Raw genomic sequence first — 22,969 nt, forward strand, 5'->3', positions numbered from 1 at the left:
CTTCTTAATTGGTAAAACTCAGGGTTGGATATGTACCATGATTCCCCCAAAGGCTAGCCCAGGATTTCCTGGTTCTTATCCTAGCCCTGAAGACCTGCATTTCTCTCAAGGACGCTGACTTTGCCAGCTCTGAGAACAGCCAGATGACGGGCCCTCTAGAGTTTCTCCTGCTTTAAGTGACTGGAAACAGATTTCAGTATTTTAAATGAAGGTAGACTTTCACTAATGTTGTTTCCTTGCCTTTCCACCAGATTGTTTTTCATCCCAATGATTTATTTGATGCACAATCCTTGAACAGGTGCACAGCCCCCCATCATAACATTGTTTCTATGGGGAAATATGATCCACTGTATGACAATATGATTTATGATATAGTTACCCAAACACATTGTGTCACAGGCAGTATCTGCTTATGCCAAATGTTTGCTAGTAAATACCTTTCCCTCATATAGAAAAAATCCTCAAAAAAGTGGTAAGTTCCTTTTCTATGTCTCCCTTTAGAAGGCATCCTCATGTCCCTACATTCCTCCTCATAGAACAGCTTGCATTGAAATCTGCTTATGTGTTTATTTTTAAACAAGCCCTCATTTCTTGCCTTGCTGCTGTCATTTTAATTGTGCACCTTCACCTTTATACAACTAGGTAGTAGAAGAGCACAGATATACCAGAGCTGGAAAAGGATTCATTTTCCCTTCCTTTCATCTTTCTAAGCATTAATTCAGGAAAGGGGTTCTTTTTTTAAAATATATTTTTATTGATTTCAGAGAGGAAAGGAGAGGGAGAGAGAGAAACATCAATGATGAGAGAATCATTGATCAGCTGCCTCCTGCACAACCCACACTGGGGACCGAACCTGCAACCCAAGCATGTGCCCTGACGGGGAATTGAACTTTGACCTCCTGGTTCATATGTTAACGCTCAACCACTGAGTCAGGCCAGCTGGGCCAGGGAAGGAATTCTGAAACAGTTAGGGGCTCACCTGAATGTGTCACTGTGGACGGGTGCCTTCCTCTTATGCACGTAGCAGACTGCCTGTCCTGCTATGTCCATTTGGCTGAAAGTCATAATGGGGACCCCAGGGTAGTGGACATATTCCACCCGGCCATATCGCGGTGGGGAGGTGATGACGTAGAGCAGTTCCTCAGGCTTGTCTGTTCCATCCACAGCCAGGAGAGTGCTGGTCGTCAGGAAACCTCTGTCACCTTGCGGCACCACAAGTGGCTTTGCAAGGATGACAATATCACCTACAGGGCAGAAGAGGTTGTGGTCAAGAACCCAAATTAAAAAAAAAAAATGTCCAAGGTCAAAAAAAAAAAAACCCACAAAAAAACCAAGGCCAAACTGTGCAGAAATCAGAACTAACATGAGGTAGAAAGGTTTCTGTAACTATGATTAATGAAAGAATTAGGCAAAAGCTATGAGTAGATATTACACAGAAGAGGAAACACATATGGCCAATAAAAGTACAAATAGATGCTCAATCTCAATAATCGAAATACAAATCAAGATCACAATAAATTGCCATCTCCTAATCGACTGATTAGAAAAATGTGGAAGTCTGATGACGTGAAGTGTTGAAAAGGATGTAGATCAAGATCATCCTTCCTGTGATTCTGGTAGAACACATTGGTACACAGTTGGGCATTAATTTGTAAAGAGTTGAATATCACGTGCGCCTTGACCCGGAGATTCCACTCCAGCTGTGCACCGGAGAGAAGCACCCAGGAGGCCCGGACCGGAAAGGTCACCGCGGCACTGCTTCTAATTGAAAACGCTGGCAACAACCCAAATGCCTTTTTAAAAAGTGAATATCATATAAACAAACTGTGGTCTATTCATACAACCGAATCTTACACAATAGCAAAATGGATGAACGACAGCTCCCTGCAATCACACAGAGAGATGCAGCTTACTAACATTTATTAGTTTCGTGAGCAAGTCCCAGAAAACTATAAACAACAGTGAGAAAAAAATGAGCACAAAAGTCAGGATGGAGGATGGGAAGAGGTAGATGGTGGTTACTGTTCATACTGTTCAGGGACTGAGTTGAATGGTGATTGCATAGGTGTTTCTTATGTATTTTTAGAAGAATATATGAATGAATGAGTGAAGCAGAGTGGGCCACACATGGACAGTGATACAGAGTTCCACAAATTAAGGATTATAATCCAATTTTATTCATTCAAAAATATGATCATACCTAAAATAAAGAGCTTCCACTCTGTGCCAGGCACAGGCCTCGGGCCTCTGACATCATCACACCAATGCTATAAGATGGTGGACTGCCATATTTCCCAGGTTATAAATGAGGAGGATACTAAGGTATAGAAATGCCAACTCATTAATTATTACACAATTAATAAAAGGTAGAGCTAAAGTCTCTACTCAAGCCATCTGACTCAAGAGCACAAACTAAAACTCTATATTATTTTGTTTCCTATCTTCAGTATATAGGGATTTCTTATACTTCAACACTAAATGGGTGAATAGCCAAAAGGAAATGTGAGTGAAGTAAATGCCAAACCAATTCTAATTTTAAATAGATAAATGTCAATAAAACTTTTAAAATATATTCTGTCCCATGAGGAACTAAGAAGTAAAAATAAAACAGCAAGCAGATATAACTTTTGCCCAGGGCTTCTCATGAGGGGTGATTCTGCTCCCGGGGGAGATTTGGCAATATCTGGAGACATTTTTGGACATAATTTTGGCCACTGTGCAAATCAGAAGACACGCACACCTGGAGGGCTTGTTATTTATATAATAGCTCGCAAATGAAATTAACCCAAGTGCTCAATATTAGGGTTATGATTTAGTCTAACAATTCAGTGTAGTTTCAAAGAGAGATGAACCTATGAATATCAACCTATGAGCCAGGAGGTCATGGTTCAATTTCCAGTTGGGGCACATGCCTGGGTTGTGGGCATTGCCCGTGCAGGAGGCAACCGATCAATGATTCTCTCTCATCATTGATGTTTCTATCTCTCTATCTCCCTCTCCCATCCTCTCTGAAATCAATAAAAATATATTTTTTCAAAAAAGAAACAAAGAGAATAAATTCGGAACCTCTGACAATGTTAACAGCTTAATGTATTCACAAGTCCTTTTAGGAAATAACCACATGTCAGCTGAGGCAGACTGGTTTCCTTTTCTTTTGGGGCAGGCAACTAGTTTCTATTGCTCAGCCTCCCCTTAGCCTAGAAAGTAATTGCAATTCAGCCACTGGGATATAAGAAGACAGGTACCTGTCTCCAAGCCTCACCCAAGAAATCCTCTCATTTTCCTCCGTATCTCACTTTTGGAGTGACTCCAAGGCCTTCAGAGTAGAAGAATCCTAGCTAGAAAGAGTCCCCAGATGTCTGTGAGGAATATAGCCCTCCTCCCCCCACCCCGCTCCCCAGGAATGTATGGTGCAAAGGCGATGAGAAGATGTCTGTCCTAACACATTAGTTGTCTGCCCTGATATATTACTTGTATATTTATGATGAACAAGTCTTATTTTTGCAGAGAGAAACATCTAGCTTATCTGAGAGTCACTTATTAGACATCTTGATGGAATATACATTTTTACAACTGAGAAACCAATAAATAAAATATATTATTATACAGCTCAAAATAAACATCTCACAATTAATCAAACTAACTTAAATTTTGTTTTAAAAGATTCAGGAGAACTGTAATTTTACCATGCACATGAAGTAAGATTTTTATTGCACTTAAGCATCTGATTTAGCTCTGGGGTTCTTGACAGCCAAGGCAAAAAAAAATAAAATAAAAATCTATATAAAAGCCTAAGGGACCATTCAACCATTTGAACGGTAGCTATGATGCACAATGACCACTAGGGGGAAGATGCTTCAACTGGTAGGTTAGATCAGTGGTCAACAAACTCATTAGTCAACAGAGCCAAATATCAACAGTACAACGATTGAAATTTCTTTTGAGAGCCAAATTTTTAAAATTTAAACTATATAGGTAGGTACATTGTTATTAACTTAATTAGGGTACTCCTAAGGCTTAGGAAGAGCCACACTCAAGGGGCCAAAGAGCCGCATGTGGCTCATGAGCCGTAGTTTGCCGACCACGGGGTTAGGTTGTTGCTTGGGCCCTGTCAGCTCCGAATCTGGTTCACCTGCACCAGATTTTCTTTCAATGTGCAATAGAATCCGTGCACTGGGCCACTAGTTAAAAAATAAATAAAAAGGAAGTATTCAGTCAATCAAGCACGTACTGAGGTTCTAAGACTATGCTTGGTCCTGGAAATATATAGATCCTAGACTATATACATATGAATGAAATACGATCCTTACCCTCCTCACTAATCTCTAAGCAGAAGTATGGGGTAGTGGCATTGGGTTTCAAGGGCTTACTCCCCCTTGCTCATTCTCTCCCTTCCTTTGAAATTCATGTTCAAGTAATAATTCACTTTCTGATGATAAAACACATTGATTTAGCAATTTTTTCCTTAAAGCAAAACACCCTGGTCATTAAAGTAGGGTATGCAGCCATGTTGTGGATGAGTCTGGATAGCCAATAGGCTTTTTGTAAATACTAAAAAATAACAAACATATTGGCTACTGTCATGAACCTCAGAAATCTCAGGCAAAGTAGGTGAGGGGCCAAAGGATTGAATCATAAATGATGGAATTTCAGATGTAAAAATAAAAGGAAAAGAAGAGAAAAAAAGGGAAGGGAAGGAGGGAGGGAGGGAAAACTTGGAGTGCTTACAACAGCTCACTTCTGGTTATAAAACTTGATCCCAGTAAACCTGGGTAGAAATGCTTTTACCTTTTCCCATATCGTTGATGGTGATCTGACAGTCAAATGCAGGTGACCTGTTGTCGCCATCCCAGAGGTAGAAGGTGAAGCTGTCTTGGTTTGGGGAATCCATCGCCCCGGTGTGAGTGTATCTCAGTGAGTTCAGGTCCACTTCCTCCTGAGTGCATTTCATGCCAGGGTGGAGAGGGACCCAGTCCCTCCCTGTCTGAAAGGTGCCAGCATTAGTCAGCTGCCCATGCTTTCTATCTCCAAGCTGTGTTAGTGAACATTTTCTATATTCCCTGAAAACCTCCAGTATAAATGATAGTTCAGAGAAACCCCAGTTCAATTTTTTTACCACTTACCTTTGTTTTTCCTTTCATACAGACATACTAAAACAATTTAAGACTTCGGCAGGGGCGGAGGGGGGTGGTGGGGAGAATAGTGTCAGCCAAAGGGTTTTCACACAGTTGTGGGGGTTTTTGTGGCAATTCAACAGCAATGCTACTTGCGAGGTATTTATCATAAGCAATCAGAGCTGATTAAATATTCCAATTAATGAGAGCAGGTGGGTAATTGAGCTACTGGAATTGATTCTTTAAATATTAAATGTGTTTCACCTGGGGTTTTCTATGTCTTTAGTTCGTATCATTGTACAACTAATAAAAACTCTATGATCAAACTGGTGTGTTATATGGGTGAAGAAGCGAAAACAAAAATAGAATGGATGTACTTATTTGTTATACATTTTACGGCCTTGCTAAAGCCAAAGGAAAATGATCAAGCTCTCTCTTACTATCTGCATTTATACCCTGAGTCAGCAAAAACATTTAACTGCAAATATCAGAATTGTTTTAAAACAAGTCAACATTAGTTATGCATATATTCTGCACAGAATTCAGTTCATTAATTGTGGTATATTCAATTAAAAGAGGCTCTTATGCTAGGGGGAGTTGACAACCGAGAGTATTAGAAAGTATTATAATAATAAATCTGTATGTGATTAATAATTCCCTCAAAACACATAGCTTTCCCCAAGAATAAGCCATAAAAGTCACTTGACATAATTCAAGAAAAATACTATCTTAAAAATTTACTTTATGATATTTGCACTTTTCCTGTCTGGTTTAAGAGACTAAAACAGAAATTTAAATCACTCTTTTTTTTTCTTGACACATTAATTCATCAGATTCCCAGTTCCTGCAAAACTGCTTTGTCCTCCTCTCCTCTCACTGTTTTACCACTTCTCTTTTTGCCATTCTTTTGGTAAAGTGTCCTCTTTTGAATATGTTTTCCCAACTGATATTTGTACACAGCTATGTTCTGTTCCAGTGCTCACAGGGTAAAAATTAATAACATTGTAATAATTAAGCTCACTGTTTCCATCCTAAGATCTGTTTGCAAATTTAATTACTAAAAACAGATTCTCTTTCAGGGTTTAAACTGGACAGCCTACAATTGTATTTAACCTTTTCCTTTGTAATCTTTTCTCAGAAAGCACGTACAGAAAATGATATCTTTTGCTCTCTTATCTCCATCTAGTTCCCCACTTGCACTCTGGAATGCAGAGCTTTGACTTGACAAAGTCATTTGCAAACCACCAAAGAGGAAGAGAGTCAGATTCAAGGTGGTGAAACTAAGGGAAGTCAACAAGAAAACAAAAACCTGGAGACATTCCAGGAGGCCTGGAGGCCTGGTCCCTGGTTCTGGAGAGTCTTGGAGAAGCCCTAAAGAGCTGGGAGAGAATTACGTGGCGCCATGCTGGGAACCCGGACCCATCTGGATTGCCGCATATCCAAAAACACTTCAGTTCCCAAGCCACCCAAATGTGTGAGCTCTCACTGCATTTCTGCTTCATTACTCTCTGAAATGAATTAAGGACACAGCTGTACCTCAATTTAAATCAGTGATTGCTCTTCACTTTGATTCTCTATAGTACCTACAATCTATTCTAAGGCGATCAAGCTGTTCCACACAGAATGAATCCTTGCTGCCCATGGAGGAGTGTCTATATGGCATTAAGAGCTAAGCATTCAGTCAGATAATCACACTGGGGATGGATGGTGGTGGCTGTTGCCCGCCGTAATCCACCATTCAAATAAGCAACTGATGGCTTACCCAAGTGACCTTTGCAAGTGTCTGATCTGTAATTTGTGTTGGGCATCAGGCACACGGTTTGAATCACTTGTTAAAAACTATCTTTTCTCCATTGTATTGACTCTGCTCCTTTGTCAAAGATCAGTTGGCTGCGTGTGTGTGTGTGTGTGTGTGTGTGTGTGTGTGTGTGTATTTGAGGGACCTCTATCCTGTTTCACTGACCTATTCGTCTGTTCTTTCACCAATCCCACACTGTCTGGATTACTGCAGCTTTATAGCAAGTGTGAAGGTCAGATAGTATCAGTCCTTCAATTTTGTTCTCCGTTGATGTTGTTTTCCTTATGCATTTTGCCTCTCCATATAAACTTTAAAGTCAGTTTATTGATAGTCACAACAATTGCTCTAAAGAATAAAATTTATTTTAAAATTTTTTTAAAAAATCTGGTGGGAATGAAGATACTTGAAAGATTCTCAGCAGAAACTAGACAACTAGCTTTACCCTAGCAACTCGCTCCACCTCCCCCCAAATTTAGGTACAATCTCAGTAAAGAGGGAGCAATGAAGAACCTTAATATTGGTTGAATTTACCCTGAATTCAGTAAGAAAATTTAGAATAGTGTGAGTTATCCCCAAACTAGGAAAATTAAATGTTCTGCTTCTGGGGAAAATATGGCTATTAGAGAATAAATTCAGTTGTAGAAATCTGTGAATTGAGAAGGTTTATATCAGCGATAGCTATTTTGAAAAATAAAGGTAAGAAGGCCACTAACCTTAAGCTGAAGTTGCCCGTTTTGGGGAAGCCTGTCAAATAGATAGTAAATCTCCTCCCTGGGAGTGTCTCCATCTGTGGCTGAAAGAACAGCACCAGAAATAACACGAGTTTCGCCCATATCCATGGTAATTTCAGCCTTCCTGTAAAAAGAAAGCGTCTGGCTTGATATGAAAATAGAAGGTATGGCTTTAGCAGGGGACACTCATAATGACTATTACAGTTTCCAGTCTTCAACAACGAGGAAATAATATTCAATATCCTAATGACTGAAAATGATGAGTCAGTCTCATACAACAGCCTCTCATTTCCCTTTACACATAGAAGTCCTAAAAGACAGTCAGCAACAATGCATATGCTATGAGGTAATTACATACTTCTAATTGTTTACACACGTAGAACTTTACAAGTTTATGTTGTAACTTATTTTATAAAATTATTTTGTTTCTAATATTGTTTTTCATACAACATCAGCTCCATGAAGTAAGTGGTTCAGGTATGATTGCTCTAATTTTACAGACAGAAACTTAGAGATTAGACACCAACAGGGGTCCTTTGATAATGGTTTATGATCTGCCACTAGGAGTTTGGTGATATTTGGATAATTGGTGGCCCTCTACGTTCCTCTCCGTCTCCATGGTAATATCTGTGAAAGGATTTACTACGGTGTCTGTCACATAGCTAGTGTTCTCTTCACAGAGAAGTAGAGAGGAAAGTGTGTCATAGTCTGAATTACACTGAAAGAGACCCGAGGACAAGAACTTTGCAGGTAATTTCGTTGGGAAGTACTTCCAGGAATAGGAGATAGAGTGAGGAGTGAGAGAAGGAAGGAGGAAGCAGCAACAAAGGGTGTTCTTACTGCTGTGGGGCTGAGTGCTGCTGGGATCCTTTGAAGAAACGTGTGAAATATGCCTCAAATTGTGCTTTGCAGGCTAGGAGGCTGGGATATTTATCTATCCACTGTCTCCCACACGTCAAAGGCTGTCCCGAGTGCTTCCGCTGTGCCTGAACACCAGCTGGATGGGCCACTGCTGCTTCAGAGAAGCTCTGAGGCAGATAAGGGAGCAGCACAGTGTGGGCACAAGGGGTGGGCGCTGACAGTGTGCACAGCACGTTCCAGCACTGCCACAGCCGCAGTCAGAGGTGGGCTGTGGGGATGTGGCCCAGGCAACCAACAGTGTCTACTACAGCATCCATAAGGAATGTCAAAGAACTGGTGTCAAATGCCCTAACAGGTCCAGTAAGATGAGAAGAGCCAATACATTTAGTAGGAATCAAGGGAGCAGCTTTAATAAAATGGTTGAGGATGGAGACAGTGGGCAGAAATGGAGGAAGTGAACATGATCTATTCTTTCTTTTATTTTTATCTCTATTGTTAAAAGTATTATATGTCCCTTTTTTTCCCATTGATCCCTTCTAGCCTTTACCTGTCCCCTGCCCCAGGCCTTCACACTATTGTCTGTGTCCATGGGTTATGCATATATGCAAACAAGTTTTTTGGTTAATATCTTCCTGCCCCCCCAAGTTTGAAATAAATGAGAAATGGGTCATCTTTGTAGTTTCAGAATGAGGATACCTGCTTGTAATAATAATAACTAACACTTATGAGCTCTCACTATGCACTAGCTCATTTTTTCAAGTAGTTTTACATAGTTTAATTCACTTATTAACCTTTATTTCTGTCAAGGGACATTTGGATATTTATAACATCATTCACGGGCCATATAAAACTATCAACTTAAAAATTAGCCTGCTATATTTGGTCCAACATTTAGTTAACTCACCCCTAATGCCTTGGCAGGAACAGACCAAATGATTTTACAGTACTTATATAGCCCACGGGCCACAGGTTCCCCACCCCTGATTTAATCCTTGCAACAACCCTGTGAATAGGACATGTTATTATCCCCATTTACAAAGAGGTTGACAAAGAGGTAGAAAGAGGTTAAGTAACATGTTCAAGGCCGTATTCAAGGTCACACCACCAGTAAGTGGCTGAACCAAGGCAATCTGGCTCTAGGATTTGCTTGCTCAACCACTAACTCTATCCCTATGTTTTGTTAGAAGAGGAATAAAAAGAGAGATATTGGAAATGCAGAAGAAAAAATATTATGGAGTGCATTCTGGGAGGAGGCAAGAGGTGATATACCCAACGACACAGATGGAAGGAAGAGAAGTGGGAATATAACTTCCTCACCACAGGACAGAAGGAAAGAAGAAAGGAAAGAGAAAGGAGGGATTTCAAAGAAGGGTCAGAAGAGATTTGGTGATTCTGTAGGTGAAGCTATCCCAGGAAGTTTAATAGCAAGACTGTAGCAAGAAATAGTTAGATAGAATTGAGTGTCTTATTAATTTTACCTGTCTGGTCTTGATTTTCTTAATATGGACAATAATATCTACTTCCCCCAATTTTGGTGTTTTTAAGGACATAATATATGTGAAAGAATCAAACACACTATCATGTAATAAGCACTTAAGAAACACCAGTTTCCACCTCTTTCAGAAAGGAGGTTTCATAATACTGCAATATCCTTCATATTTTCTTTTTTATAAATAATATCAAGTGATACCAATCCAACACTCTAGCTAGAGAAGAAATTTCTGTTGGGTGCTCTTAGTCAAACTGACGTCTGAGATGCAACCCTCCAAAATACTGTCATCAGTATTTCCCATAATGCTTTTCAAGGGCCTTGCTGGTGGCCCCTAAGATAATAGCAGGAAAGTTGGCAGGGACTTGTCTGAGGCCCTCTTTTCTGCAAAGTGGAGGAGACTCTGGGAGTTTACACACTTTCAGAAAGTTGTTCACTTCCTGATAAAAACTTGGACTGTCTACTCAGCTTCTCACTGCACCATTGACTATAGAGATGAAGTTGGTCAAAGGGCAGACACTTCTCTACACTCATCACTGGAAAACAAACGTCTAAACTTGTCCACTTTTGTACAGTTGCCAATAATAAGAGAAATGGCTGGAGCTATCCTATATAATAAAAGGGTAATATGCAAATCAACTGAATGGTAGAAGACCAGTTGCTATGACGCACACCGATCACCAGGGGGAAGACGCTCAATGCAGGAGCTGTCCCCGGGTGGTCAGTGCATTCCCACAGGGGGAGCACCGCTTAGCCAGAAGCCCAGAAGCCAGGCTCATGGTTGGCAAGTGCAGTGGCAGTGTTGGGAGCCTCTCCCACCTCCGCAGCAGCGCTAAGGATGTCTGACTGCCTGCTTAGGCCCGCTCCCCCCAGGGAGCGAACCTAAGCTGTCAGTTGGACATCTCCTGAGGGCTCCTGGACTGCGAGAGGGCACAGGCCGGGCTGAGGGGCCCCCCCATTACCCCCCCTCCCCCAGTGCACAAATCTCAATCTCATGCACCAGGCCTCTAGTAGAAATATAATTGATAAAGATTGTACCCTATGATCACACTCTGATCAACTACAGAGGGAGATACTGAGAAAGTCTGCAATTAATAATATCAACCCAGAATGTTTAAAGAGCTATTATTTTTACATCAGATGGCCAGGGATGTTGATTCATATGGAGCATGGTAGAGGGCTGGTGGACAAGGAAATACCAAGTAATAGAAGTGGCTTTGGTATATCTCCCTCAGCCACTCTTAGTTAAAGGTTTGACCAAATCCACAGTGAGGACTTTCTGCAGTTAACAGTATCACATTTTAGTTGAATCTACATATTAACTACACTTTGGTGCATGTGTTTAAATATTTAATATACTGATCATTTTATATTGTATGTTCAGTCATTCTTAATTGTTTAAAATTAAGTAGAACTTTTAGAGAAAAACCAAATAATTAAAGGGCTCATTCGAGAATTGTTAAGAAGTAGTTACATTAACTAACATTTGCACATAAGTTCTAGGTGCCTGGGTAGGTGGGACAAAGTGTGACAGACAGCAGCAACAAAAGACTTATTTCTCTCAGAATAAGGCTGCATTTACACCTAGCCTTCCAGATCAGAATTTTATAGAGAATCTGAAGGGGACTCTCTTCAGGTAGCTTACTTGTTCAGCGTGGGTTTCTCATCATTGACTGGGGTGACCTCTACTGAAATGGTCTTAAGTATCTTATGTTTCCCATCTGACAACTGGATTGTAAAGTCATCAGCAAGGTTCTCTGAATCATCGTGCACATACATCAACCTCATTCCTGGAAAAGGGGGGGAAAAAAGGGAGAAAGTAAATCTTTCTTGTGATTGGACAATTCCGAAATATAGCACAGATAAGTGTTTAATATCTAAGCCATCATTAATCAGTGCAACAGGGTGAAATGAAACTGTTTTGTGCAGTAAGAATATCCTCTTAGTTCATCTAAAAATTCCTATTTAAATACTTTAGTATTTGATAAAGGCCTATTTAAAATCAGTGAGAAAATGGTATAGTATTTGATAAACTACATGAGAACAAAGGTGTCGAGGTGCTCAAATGAAATAGAAAATTAGTTCATTACTTGGGAAAAATTATACTTAAATCCCCACCTCAAATAAAAAACAAAATAATTCATATGGAATTATGAAAAATCTTATTCATAATATGAGACACAGAAAGCCAAAACAGTCTTGAGAAAGAACAATTTTGGAGGACTCACAATTTTTTATTTCTGTACTTTAAAATGTAAGTTATAAGGCAAATGAAATATGAAAAATCTTATTCACAATATGTGACAAAAATAAAACATTAATATTTAATTATCTCTTAAACATCAATCTGAATCTATGAAAAAGTGGGCAAATGGCATTATCAGGTAATTCACAAAAGGTGAAACATATATGGTCAATAAAAATAAAAATAGGTTCAATTTTACTCATCTAAGAATTTTTCAAATCAAGATAACAATAAGAAACTATTATTGACTAATAAATATGCAAAGTTTTTTAAAAATAATTTTCATTATTGACTAGGAAATAGGCATGCTTATGCATATGGTGGCAATGGCCATTTTCCCATACAAATATTATAAATGCTCACCTTTTGTTACCAAGTAATCTTATAAAAATTTATGAAAAAGAAATATTGAGATGCACACCAAGATTTATTTTATATAAATATATGTAAAATATGATTATTGATATGTAACTTGTAATATCAAGAAATTGTTATTTGCATATTTTAAAAGATAGTTTGTATAAAATCACAGTGCAGTATATCTATAGAATGAAAAACTATAGTTAACACAAACCATGTTTTCAATTAATATTTTAAAAGTAAAAAAGATGCTTAAAATAATCATAAACAGATTATATAATCTGATAGCAGTTTTTTTTAATATGTTTTAAATTGATTTTTTTTTTATAGAGAGAGAGAGGGAAAAGAAGAGGGAGAGGGAGAGAAACATCAATGAAAGAACCATCAATACATTGCCTCCTGCATGCCCCCTACTGGGGATCAAGCCTGTGTCCTGACCTTGAATCAAATGGGTGACCTCTGGGTGCATGGGTTGACAACCAACTGAGTCACACTGGCTGGGGCAATGCTAGCAGTTTTATAAGTTCTATATGTTTAGGGTCAGGAAATGTGTGTGAGACTGCACTAAAGTTAAAAAAAAAGAAAGTAGTCATAAATGAACCAAAAATAAAAAAGAGGTGAAAATCTAATCCCTGAGAATATCATCAAAATATTAATTTATATGAACTATTTTTATTTTTTATTTAAAATGGTTATATAGTGCAAACTTTATACAGTAAATATATAATTATTTACCCTAACAGTAATCAATGAATGTTATTTTTTAAAAACTTTTTTAAGAGTAAAATTTGAATTATTATTCCTTTTTCCTCTGCTGTAAATTTAGAAAGAATATTGTAACACTATGTTGTATTATTTGTTACACATGGTTTTAATTGGTAACATCATTTAAGCTCCAGAATTTATCTTTGCAATTGATAAAAACTGAGAAATATATGAATTAGCTTTCCAAATTCAAACATGAGATGACATTGTACAACTATTGCAAAATAAGCCTTGGGGCAGAGAGCCTACACCAGTGATGGCGAACCTATGACAAGCGTGTCAGAGGTGACACGTGAACTCATTTTTTGGTTGATTTTTCTTTGTTAAATGGCATTTAAATATATAAAATAAATATCAAAAATGTAAGTCTTTGTTTTACTATGGTTGCAAATATCAGAAAATTTCTATATGTGACACGGCACCAGAGTTAAGTTAGGGTTTTTCAAAATGCTGACACGCCGAGCTCAAAAGGTTCGCCATCACTGGCCTACACTCTAGTTGGGGAGAGGAAGAATGAAAAGACAGTAGGAAATGTTGATCAAGTGCTAAAATGGTCATAGAAAAGGAATAGTTCAGAGGGCCTGGGGTCGGTCCAAAGAGGAGGCCAGTAGGAAACTGGTTCTGAAGGCACAGTTTGGGCAGCCGGCGAAGGAGGGGAAGGACCCTCAGGCTGGGGAACAGAATAGTGAAGACAGGAAGGAGAGCGAGTAGGCAGTGAATCTAGACTCACACACTTTTCTCGAAGATTTAAAGTATTTTTACATATAGAAAATGGGTTCTGATCGATGTTTTTAAACACCTAATTAAAAATATAATTCGGACTACTATTCCAATGCATCATTTCCTTAAAGAGGAAACTGTCTCCTCAGAGAATAATGAATTATTATATATATGGTTCAAATGTGGAAATTTTGGCAGATGAATCTCTTCAAGTTTAGTGCCATGATCTCAATAGTTTTAAAAAGGAATTTTTATTATGACGTTAAAAGCTTGCACTAAAATACGCAAAAATCACATATATCACCTTTACTGATGCTCTAAAAGTGAATGAAAACGTATTATTTCCTTTTCAATTGCCCACTATCTTTAGCTGGATCTTATGCCCTACATTAATCCAGAGCCCAGAGAAAACCCTTGAAAGACAAATGAATAAAGTAGGTAAATGCCATTCTTTTACTTCCTATTCCTCCGATTAATTTTTGTCCTTTCTGGGTTAAATTATTAAGTCAGTAACAAGCAAATCCAAGTGGAACGTGAGATACCGTTCTTGAGAAGCTCCATGGAAAAGTTGTAAACAAGTTCATGCATCCGGCCGGGGTTGGCTGGCTGCTTATGCTGAGGAAAGTCTTTGCTGAGCACCGCGTGGATGAGGAGGCCGTGGCGAGGTCTCTGAGTGAGGCTGAAGAGCAAGGGGTCCTCGGGCACATCCAGGTCGGCTGCATGGATGGCGGAAGAATCCAGCTCTTTCATCTGACCTTCACACACCTGAACGGCAAGTCAGAAAAGTCAGCTGTGTGCACACTGAAACTGGTCTTTCTTTGCTTTTAAGATATGCTGCTGCAAATCGTCCATGAGATTTGTATGTCATGAGTCCTAAATATCTCTGTTTTAACATAACCTGAGAAGATGACAACAAATCGATTAATCTCTCTCCCATTTTTTTTTTTGCTGAAGATTCCAAAGCAGTTTATTCATTTCTATGATGGACAAAAAATTCTGAGTGCGTGTCTCTGTCTGTGTACAGATAAAATTTCATCATTCTAAAGTTCGGAAAAAAGCAACCAAAAGATGCTTGCTTTCTGAAAGTTACAGAGAAGTTCACTTGTAAAACTGAGCGTAGACAGACCTTCAGATCTTAAGCTGTCATTTTAACCTGCTGGACCCTGTTCCTTTACAATTTTTATGTTTCTGTTTTAGGAATGGCACAAATACCTGCTAGACGTACTAGGGGTATCTTTTTTGGTGTTTTTAAATTTTTATCATTACTGCAAAAACTTCTGCATTTCTATTAAAACCAACAATAATTGAGAAGGGTCCTCTGGATGCATCGTGGTGTAAATTTTAATCCGGACCCTTCATCTCTCCCCCACCCTCACCCTCTACTTTTCCTGAACTGCCTTCCTCCACTCTCACACCCATCAGGCTTCCTACTCCTGTAAGTACAAACTGAATGTTTTTATTTCATTTACAACTTGACCAGCTGTACTTAGCTGTCTTGGTCTTCTCTTACAGTAAAAATAAACAAAGAAATATTTGTTTTATATTTTGAAATGCAGCAAGATCTAATTAAAAAGTGTGTATCAATTTAACATTGCTTACCAGAAATCTGCCATGTCACTGTGCTATATTTTGTGGAGACTATACATATTCTAACGAGTCAATGTTAGATGGAACTGTGAAGGCCTGTCCATCAATAATTATAATGCCAGGAAGGAAATGTCTAGTGCTATTAAATATGGATGAACAGGAAGTGCAAAAGGGAAGAGGAGATGAGGAATGTCATTATGGCTGAGCAGGCATTTTAACCTTAAGATGTACATGGTTTAGATTTGTGAAAATGCCCTTTTTTTAAGCCTCTTATATTTTTTAAAAATATACTTTATTGATTTTTTACAGAGAGGAAGGAAGAAGAAGAGAGTTAGAAACATCGATCAGCTGCCTCCTGCACACCCCCTACTGGGTATGTGCTGCAACCAAGGTACATGCCCTTGACCGGAATCGAACCTGGGACCCTTCAGTCCGCAGGCTGATGCTCTATCCACTGAGCCAAACTGGTTAGGGCTCTCTTATTGACTTTAAAGACAGTCTTCCTGCAACCACTTTTCACTGAATTTGCATAGAGAAGAATTACTTGCCATATCTGATACATGAGCTAAAATTATGCCTTTTTTTAAAAAAAGTCTGGCCCTACTTATGAAGGATGAAGATGGCATCACAATTTAATGCACACTGATATAATTATGAAATCATCTTTGATCTAACTTGTTCTTTCCTGCAAGAAATTGAATAAAGCAATCTAAACATATGTTCTAATTACCCTTCTTCAGAGAGCTTGGGATTCCCAGACTCACAATGTGGCAAAATGGTAAATCAGTGCACAAGATGATTGGAACATTATATTAAAAAAAAAGTGGGATTTTTTTTTTTTTGGTGCCCATTTAATTGTTTATTGAGATGATAAATAAAAGGTTTAGATCAATAAACACAAAATACAGATACTCACTAGTAGATTTAGAAATGGATTATAATAACTTAAACTAAAACCCCAGCTTTTTTTCAGGTTGCACACAACTTGACGGAAACCCGGCTGTCTACAAAATAAACTTTTTGACAAGAAAGCAAAATAAATGACTTTTTTAAAAAAATCGCTTGGCACTTGAAGCCAGCTCTGCTAATAACGCATAGGACTCACATCTGTTAGTCTTCAATGGGTTCTCTACGGAGTGCTCGGGGAAAAGGCATGGTTACCTTCAGAAAAGAGCAAGGAACAGTGTCCAGTGTCATTGTTCCAGAAACCTCACCCCTAAACCCTACATACATACAAGACAATAGAGGTAGGTGTAGAGGAAATGATTTGTAGGTTTTTTCTGTCTCATAATTACATAGGTGAGCTTCAGAGAAACCCATGTTCCAACGGAAGGAGAAAGGCAGGAGCTGGCACTTAAATCTCACTGGGGAGTGGCTCTCACACACCATTAAGATGTAGTAGAGCCCTGGCCTGTTGGCTCACCTGGTTTGAGGGTCGTCCTGTACACCAAAAGGTTGCGGATTTGAGTCCCAGTCAGGGCATGTACCTAGGTTGTGCGTTTAGGTGTGTACTGGAGGCAGCCCATGGATGTTTCTCCCTCACGTGGATCAAAGTCTGGGCTCATCCATTTAATCAGAATTGGCTATATATTTGTGTGGATTAAATCATCATATGTAAAAAATTAAAGTGTTTAAAAAGAATTCTATGCTGATATAAAAAATTTTCCATCATACATAATTAGTTATTTTTTTTTAAGTGGAGAGTAGTAGGTATAATAAGGTCCCTGATTTGTAAGTAAAAACATGTAGAAAAATCGCACATAAACATACTGGCATCTGCATAGACATTTTTTGGTAGTATTAATTACTAAAATTTCAACTGATGGGGAGTGACTATGGGTAAGAGCTCTTGAAAAGGGAGAATTTCATATTTCACTTATATGTTTATCAACATTATGACTTGTTTAATAACATTATTTTTTATTATTATTTAAAAAATAACAGGTGTTATCTGAGGGTGATATTATGGGTCATTTTAGCTATGTATCTGAATCTTTAAATAAAACCAACAAATGATATTATATAAAACAGTTTTAAAACTACATAAATAGAGCCTTGGCTGGTTTGGCTCAGTGGAAAAAGCATCAGCCTGTGGACTGAAGGGTCCCGGCTACAATTCCAATCAAGTGCATGTACCTCGGCTGCAAGCTTGATCCCAGGCCCTGGTTGGGGTGTGTGCAGGAGGCAACCAATCAATGTGTCTATCTCACATTGATGTTTCTCTCTCTCTCTGTGTCTCTCTCCCTCCCTTCCACTATTGCTAAAAAAATCATTGGAAAAAATATTGATTAACAACAAAACAAGAACAAAGAAGGAATCTGCATAAAAAGAATAGTTCAAATATTATTTTTAATTTCATATATCTAACTATATAAAACAAGATGCCTGTAGTTGTGAGTCAAGAGTCCTTGCAATGAGCATTGTTGAAGAGGGTGTGGTGTGGACAGACTACTGGGTGCACATTCCCTATGTACCCCTTACTTCCAAGCTCTATAATCTTGGACCACTTAGTTAACCTCTTTATGCCTCCTATTTTCAGTTACTAAATTGCAATAATAATAGCATCACTCTAAAAGCCTATTGTGAGGATATGAACACAGGTAAAGGAGTATGGAATAGTACCTACAACCTAGAAAGTATTTATCCTATATACATGCAATTATAATTGCATCTGTGCATTTGCTATATGTTAGCAATTATTATCATTAGCATAATGATTATTAGACTATTTTCAGTGATTGCATTGCATGACATTTGTTACTTTCCCTCCCCACTCCTCATCAACTTGATGTGTTAAGTACACCTGAACCTGTGTAAACAAGACAAGGTAAAAATAAAATCAGAAAATGATAAAAGAGAAATAGAAAATTCTGATCTTACAGTAATATTCTGCACCACAAAGTCAGGAACTTCATCATTGGTGGGGTGGATTATAACAGAAAACGGTATCTCCAGGGAGCGGCGCTTCCCGTCTGTGACATACACCGTGAACTGGTCAGCCGTTGGTTCCACCCTCAGGTGCCTGGACTGCACATAGTTAACATGCAAAGCCTTCATGTCTTTCCACTGAAACGAGGCTGGAGCACACCAAGAGTAAGCTGGTGAATAAGAAAAGCCTTTTTTCCAAGCTACTAGGCCTTAATCCTTTAGCCAACAGACTATTTCTCAGCAAATCAAACAAGACATCATGGCAGTTGACCTAAGAATCAGCTCTCAGGGGCTGCGACAAACTATCAGCTGTTGACATAAAGACGGATATCCATAAATCCTACAGGAGGGGTAAAATTTGCATGGAAAACAGAAGAGCCATAACTGATAACTGCTAGCCAGGATGGGCAGGGACTTCATGACCATTCTTCATACACTTAGGTCAGTGAAATCTTCTCTTGATTCAAACCACTTCTGTGGGAGCAGTTCTTGTCATGCATCATTGAAAAGAGGCCATTTCTCTGCCTTCACCAGAAACTAAGGAAGTTCCCTGTACCATCGCTGTCAGATGAAAAGACCAGGAGTCTAATGTTTTCTAAGCGAGGTGCTGAGTTAAAAGTGTGGGCTTGGAAACCACCTACCCTTTACAGACTTACCTTTCCTCTCCGGGGGCCTCAATTTCTCATTTACATATTAATTTTCTACCAACAGAGGGTTTAATCAAGTGCAATTTTTAAAAATATCAAATAAAAGAAAGGAACCATCTCTTTCAAAGTCAGCCAATCATCTGCATGCTTGACATCCATATCAAGCAACTGGTTGGACTGAGTAGAATTAGCTGACCTGCTGTTTTGGTATTTTGACACTGTCTTAAATCAGAGAAAAATGCTCTATGTTGTGCTTTAAGTCACAGGAAAATTGTATAAACTTTAATGCAATTAATCTACCCCCACAGCTTTCCTGAGATAAAATTGACATATAACATTGTGTAAGTTTAAGGTGAGGATATATATGTGTATATATATCGCAAAATGTTTGCCACAATAAGGTTAGTTAACACATCATTCATCTCGCATAATTAACATTTTGTGGTCATGGCAGTGAGAACAGTAAAGCAGATTCACAAAGTGACTTTCAAATATACAACACGCTATTGTTAACCACAGTGCCCATGCTGCACCTTAGGTGCCCAGAAATTATTCATTCTTATAAGTGACATTTCCATTTATTTTGAAGTAAACTTGCATGCATGGGAAATCTCAACGTTAAAATGAAAAAAATACTAATATTCAAAAGTATCAGCTGTAACAATTCCTCAAATGTATATGGTGCTTTGAACATTTTTGAAGTCCTTACCCAGTTACCAAGCATAGGATGGCCGGTAAGACCCATAAACATAGGTGAGTTACTGCTGGTCATGAAACCGACTTACCTATACTTATGCCCATATTGCTTTTTTCAAAACCCACCGAAGGGAGGGTGTTTTCAAGGTAGCCAAACTGGGGAGGAGAAGTCAAAACAAATTCCAAGTCATCTGCTGCAGTGTCAGGGTCAGTGGCCGACAAATGGTTAATAGTGAGGGCTGCTGAGAAACCCTCATCTACCACGAACATGGTACCTGCATGCAGATAATAGCACAGTTATGACTTAGCGTGCAATCCTCCCATCAGAATAGTGAGGACAAAGGGAGTGATTGAAATTCCAATTCACATATACTTCCATGGGAGATGTTCATTTGCTTCAGCCTAATTCTCCTTACAGTGAAAATATTCAGGGGTAATGGGTGGAATTTAATTTGACTTACGGAATTATATTTTTTTCTTGTACTAGCAAGCCAGACAATAATGGAAAGACAGCAGAAATGCTAAATGCTCCAGTTTAGCCCTTCAGTCATTCTCAAGGAACTCTGATTTCCCTTGTGTCTCTATAGAAGTGACAAATGAAAATAAGAATTGCCAAACTGTTTTAATGATAAGGCACTAAATGTGGTTTATGTACTCTTCAAGATCAGTTGTTACCTCTGTTTGTCAGAGCGTTAATTGCCTGCAAGCTATTATGAATTGCTCATAACCAACGTTTTTTTCATGCCTGGTGCTTAATTATTCTGCAGGGACAATGCTTTCTTTCCAGAACATTGCTTGGGAGATGGTTTGCAAATTACAATAACATTCATACATATGTTTGTATTTTTTTTTTCTGAGAGACAGAACATATACATAATGCTTATGAAGAGATGACTTTCTAAAAAGCAAATAAGGTTAAATATATATAAATGGTCTCTCTGGTATACTCATTCTGTTCTGATAGAAATTATTATGGGTAAAATAAATTACTCTCGCTCTCTCCAGAAGGCAAATAGTATTTTCCCATGTGAAATAAAACCAGAATAATTTAGGATTCCAAATGTTGTCCTCATCCCAACACCCCCCCACCCCCCACGCCCCACCCTCCCACACACACATTTGCATGCTCTCTCCATTCAGAATTATCTAAATTTTTAAATAAATAAATTATTTTGCCCTGTAATCTTTTACAGATTTGGGATTTTCCACAAATTTGTATTAAAGCAATTACTGGAGGCAATTCTGTTTGGTGGTTTTCCATTTTGACTGTATGCATTATTTCACTGAACATGGGCATGGGACTAGGTGAGATAATAGGACTTTGACAGAAAACCACTGTCACCTATTGCGAGTGAAGGTGGTTGGTTGTCCACTGGATGCACTGTGATGTTGAGATCATACACTGGAAAGGACGCATGAAGAGGAACAGATGGATGAGGTCCATTGTAGCAACAGCCATTCACAAAAGGGCCTGCTTCTTCATCCGAAACCACTAATGTAATGGTGTCATAACAAGGCATCAGGCCAATCTCGCCACCTGGAAGACACAACTGTAGCTGAAACCTGACTTTTTAAAAATATAGACTACCAAGGTATTCTACCCAAACCCCTTCTATGAGCGCAGGGTGTCAAGAAAAAAAAAGTATGTGGCTAAAATGCAAAATTCCATTTTATCACTATGAAATCAAATAGAGTTGTGAAAATAATGCAAAAATGCTTGCCCATCTGTTGCCTTTGGTGAGATCCCTGCCAGACATCTCTCACCATATGGAGGGGCAAAAGGGGCTAACGAGGGCCTGACAGTTCACAAATGATCAAGGAACAGACACAAAACTAGACTAGTAATGGTTTCATTCTTCCCTCGTAATTGTTCAGGAAGAGCAGAAGGCACCCTTGTCCCTGTGGTAATTGTCTGCCCATTTGCATTAACCACCATAAATGAACAACCATCAACCACATAGTAGTTCCAAGAAATAGAAGAACACGGATAGGTGAAACACAAAGATAATCCACATTCTTGTCATTTGTTTTTGGCATTTTCCTCATTATAAAATCGCCATGATGTTATCAAAATAAGAACAACACCTGGAAAAGAAGTGAGATTTGTTTTCACTTTCTTTTTACTCTTTAGGGTTTACACCTATGAGTTTCAAAATGCCTCCAACTTAGGCAGTGAGGGGAGGAGGGAAGATTAGATCATTTATCAGCAAACAGGACAATCCACTCGGGTTGCTAACTAACAGCACTGAGGTAGTAGTGGTCAGCCTCCAGGGGACAGAAACATTCACCAGATGTGCTTTTGGTCATTCTCATGCATGGCTTTGAAAGTGCCAAAAGGGAAGCAATTAGGTTTGAAGTTTTAATGAGAGCTAGAGCACAAAAGATCAGGGACGGCATCGCTGTTTCACAAGACACATTCGTCACATCTATAGAATATTATGCTTGGCATTATTCTCGCTATTTTAAGAAAAACAACACTAGAATAATGGAGAAATTATATTATTGAGCAACTAAATGATTAAAGGACAAGAAACCAGTTTTAAGGAAAAACAGAGTTGAAGTTGAGAAAATTAGAATTAAACAACCAGCTCTGGCTAGGAAGGTCCGTTGGTTAGAGCGTCATCCCAATATGCGAAGGTTGTTGGTTCGATCCCCAGTCAGGGCACGTACAAGAATCAACCAATGAATGCATAAATACGTGGAATAACAAATTGATGTCTCTCTCTCTCTCTCTCTCTATCTCTCGCTCTCTCTCTCTACCTCCCTCCCTCCCTCTCTCTCTCTCCCTTTCCTTTCCTTTCTCTCTAAAAATATATCAATAGATTTTTTCAAAAATTAAAATAGAATCAAACAACCAGCCTTCAACCTTAGGAAAAGTAAAAAATAAGAGGCCGGGGGCCCTTCCCCCCTCCCCACGAGGGAGTCTGTTCTGTGGGACTCTTTCCCTCTCCCCATGTGGGAGTCTGTACTTGTTCTTCAATAAATCTCCACCTTTGCTATAAAAAAAAGAAAAAAAAGAGGCCTATCA

The 22,969-nt window shown here is 38.7% G+C and overlaps 1 protein-coding gene across 1 annotated transcript in view; it reads right to left on the reverse strand.

Moving 5' to 3' along the window:
* FREM1 (FRAS1 related extracellular matrix 1) overlaps positions 1–22,969 on the reverse strand; it is a 120,886-nt gene that overhangs the window by 52,025 nt on the left and 45,892 nt on the right. Inside the window, exons 16-23 of the mRNA XM_036331189.1 lie at positions 21,284–21,478; positions 20,031–20,216; positions 18,551–18,747; positions 14,626–14,848; positions 11,639–11,783; positions 7,626–7,767; positions 4,789–4,984; positions 980–1,244 (exon numbers count right to left, since the gene is read on the reverse strand). Of these exons, the coding sequence (XP_036187082.1) occupies positions 980–1,244; positions 4,789–4,984; positions 7,626–7,767; positions 11,639–11,783; positions 14,626–14,848; positions 18,551–18,747; positions 20,031–20,216; positions 21,284–21,478 (1,549 nt within the window). The remainder of the gene's footprint in view (positions 1–979; positions 1,245–4,788; positions 4,985–7,625; positions 7,768–11,638; positions 11,784–14,625; positions 14,849–18,550; positions 18,748–20,030; positions 20,217–21,283; positions 21,479–22,969) is intronic.

The sequence above is a fragment of the Myotis myotis genome, unplaced genomic scaffold, assembly GCF_014108235.1.
Source record: "Myotis myotis isolate mMyoMyo1 unplaced genomic scaffold, mMyoMyo1.p scaffold_m19_p_12, whole genome shotgun sequence".
Taxonomy (NCBI): domain Eukaryota; kingdom Metazoa; phylum Chordata; class Mammalia; order Chiroptera; family Vespertilionidae; genus Myotis; species Myotis myotis.